The sequence below is a fragment of the Trichechus manatus genome, unplaced genomic scaffold (assembly GCF_000243295.1).
Source record: "Trichechus manatus latirostris isolate Lorelei unplaced genomic scaffold, TriManLat1.0 scaffold00202, whole genome shotgun sequence".
In the NCBI taxonomy this organism is placed as follows: Eukaryota; Metazoa; Chordata; class Mammalia; order Sirenia; family Trichechidae; genus Trichechus; species Trichechus manatus.
In genome coordinates, this window is record NW_004444138.1 from 2,344,166 (window position 1) to 2,346,036 (window position 1,871).

At 40.8% G+C, this 1,871-nt stretch overlaps 1 protein-coding gene across 1 annotated transcript in view; it reads left to right on the top strand.

Moving 5' to 3' along the window:
* Window positions 1–1,871, top strand: part of IGSF5 (immunoglobulin superfamily member 5) — an 83,622-nt gene that overhangs the window by 48,338 nt on the left and 33,413 nt on the right. The window contains exon 4 of the mRNA XM_023742140.1: window positions 571–867. Within this exon, the coding sequence (XP_023597908.1) occupies window positions 571–867 (297 nt within the window). The remainder of the gene's footprint in view (window positions 1–570; window positions 868–1,871) is intronic.

Here is a 1,871-nt window from a genome sequence, read left to right on the forward strand (position 1 = left end):
AAAGTCGTGGTGATCTACTTGTGAAAAATCAGCCATTGAAAACCCTACAGATCACAGTTCTACTCTGACATACATGAGGGTGCCATGAGTCAGAGTTGACTCCGTGGCAACTGGTTTAACGAAATGCCGGGAAAAGATCACTTCCTATAAGTTTCTGGAATGTGTTCTCCTTTCATTGAAAAGAATGAAAGGGTTGGGCTGCTAGGGCAGTCCAAGAAAATTTGCAACTTTGTGTCAGCGATTGTATAGCCCCAAAGGTATATGCTTCTGCGTTCTCTTTCACATATCACTTATCTTCCCCTGGCTCCTGACTTTTACTCATTCATTTTCTCCGTAATTATATATTTTCTGGTAAGCATCTTCACCTTCTCCAGGGAAGTTAGCAGATATAAATAAAGACACAGCTAAAACGTGAGTTAAGTTTTCCCAATTACAGTCAGAGCCTTGTTCAACTTGGAAAGGTGTCTCTCATGAAATGCGATTTGAAGCAAAACTTAAAAAAAAAAAAGAACACCTGGAACTGAGGGTAACTGTCATTTTCTCAGAATGTTTCTCTTTTTTCTTCTTTAGTTATGGGAACGTTGCTCATTCCCAGCAGTCTTGTAGTCACTGAGGATGAACCCTGTAATGTTACTTGTCGTGCAGTGGGTTGGGTTCCACTCCCAGATATTGCCTGGGAGATCGGTGTTCCCGTAAGCCATTCCAACTATTACTCCTTCCCGGAGCCTGACGACCTTCAAAGTGCAGTGAGCATCCTCTCTCTCACGCCACAAGGCAATGGGACTTTGACTTGCGTGGCTAATGCGACGGGTCTACACATTCACAAGTCTGTCGCTGTAAACCTTACTGTGATTGAGCCTCCTTCGGGTAAGTGAAGCCTTCTTGCTTTCTATAAATTATTATTTCATGCTTATATTTTATATGTCATGCTACTTAATCAACAACACCAAGGAAAATTGTACGGTGACGTTGATTTCAGGTAAGGGTGGTAATGAAGGCAAATTACCTGTACTGTCAGCTTAATGATTGTTGTTTCACTGGCTTTTAAAATTCCATCTTAAAGTTCTTCTCTCTTTTCTACTTATGTATAAAAACAATTAAGCATCTCACCAATTATTTATCATAAAATAGCATCTAGTTTAGAGACAAACACTTGAATTACAATGTTTTTCTCTAGTTTTTACCAATTGTCCAAATTTCCTCTAATCCCCTAGGCCAACATGGAGCAAATCCTTCTAATATTTGAGGAAGACTGTTAGGTCCTCATGGATTCCTTCCACTCTCAGTGGAATTGTGATGTTTCTGTTTTTAATCCAGTAAATCCACAGTGTATTTGAAATCATCAAGTCTATTTTATTATCTTGACTGAATGACATAAGTTTAAAGTTTAGATCCCAAAATGAATCTGCTTTGGAGTCTCTGATATAGTGAAAACTCTAACCAGGCATCTTCAAGTTGCTTGCACAGCCTGATGAGCTCTGAGTCTGCCTGGGCCAACTGAAAAACGGGCTCATACTGCGGGGGTGTGAGTGAGGGTGGAGGGTGAGTTTAACCTGTTCACTGTACAAAAGAGGAAGGGATACTGTCCAGGTCATACTGCTGGATGGGGCAGAGCTGGGCCTAGAACCTAGGAAGGGCTTCTTTCTTGGTCCAAAGCTCCTCCCACTATGAAAACATCTTTACTTAAGATCTTTCAAAGTTTGAACAAAGCTACAGTTAAATCAAATTACAGTTGATTCTTGTTATTCGTGGTAGTTATGGTCTATAAAGTCACCGTGAACCTGAATTGGCAACTACAGGACCATTGCTCCAGGGGAAATACAGGGTTAGCTTCCTGTGAGCCTCTGGCCACAACATTGTCGTAAACCTAT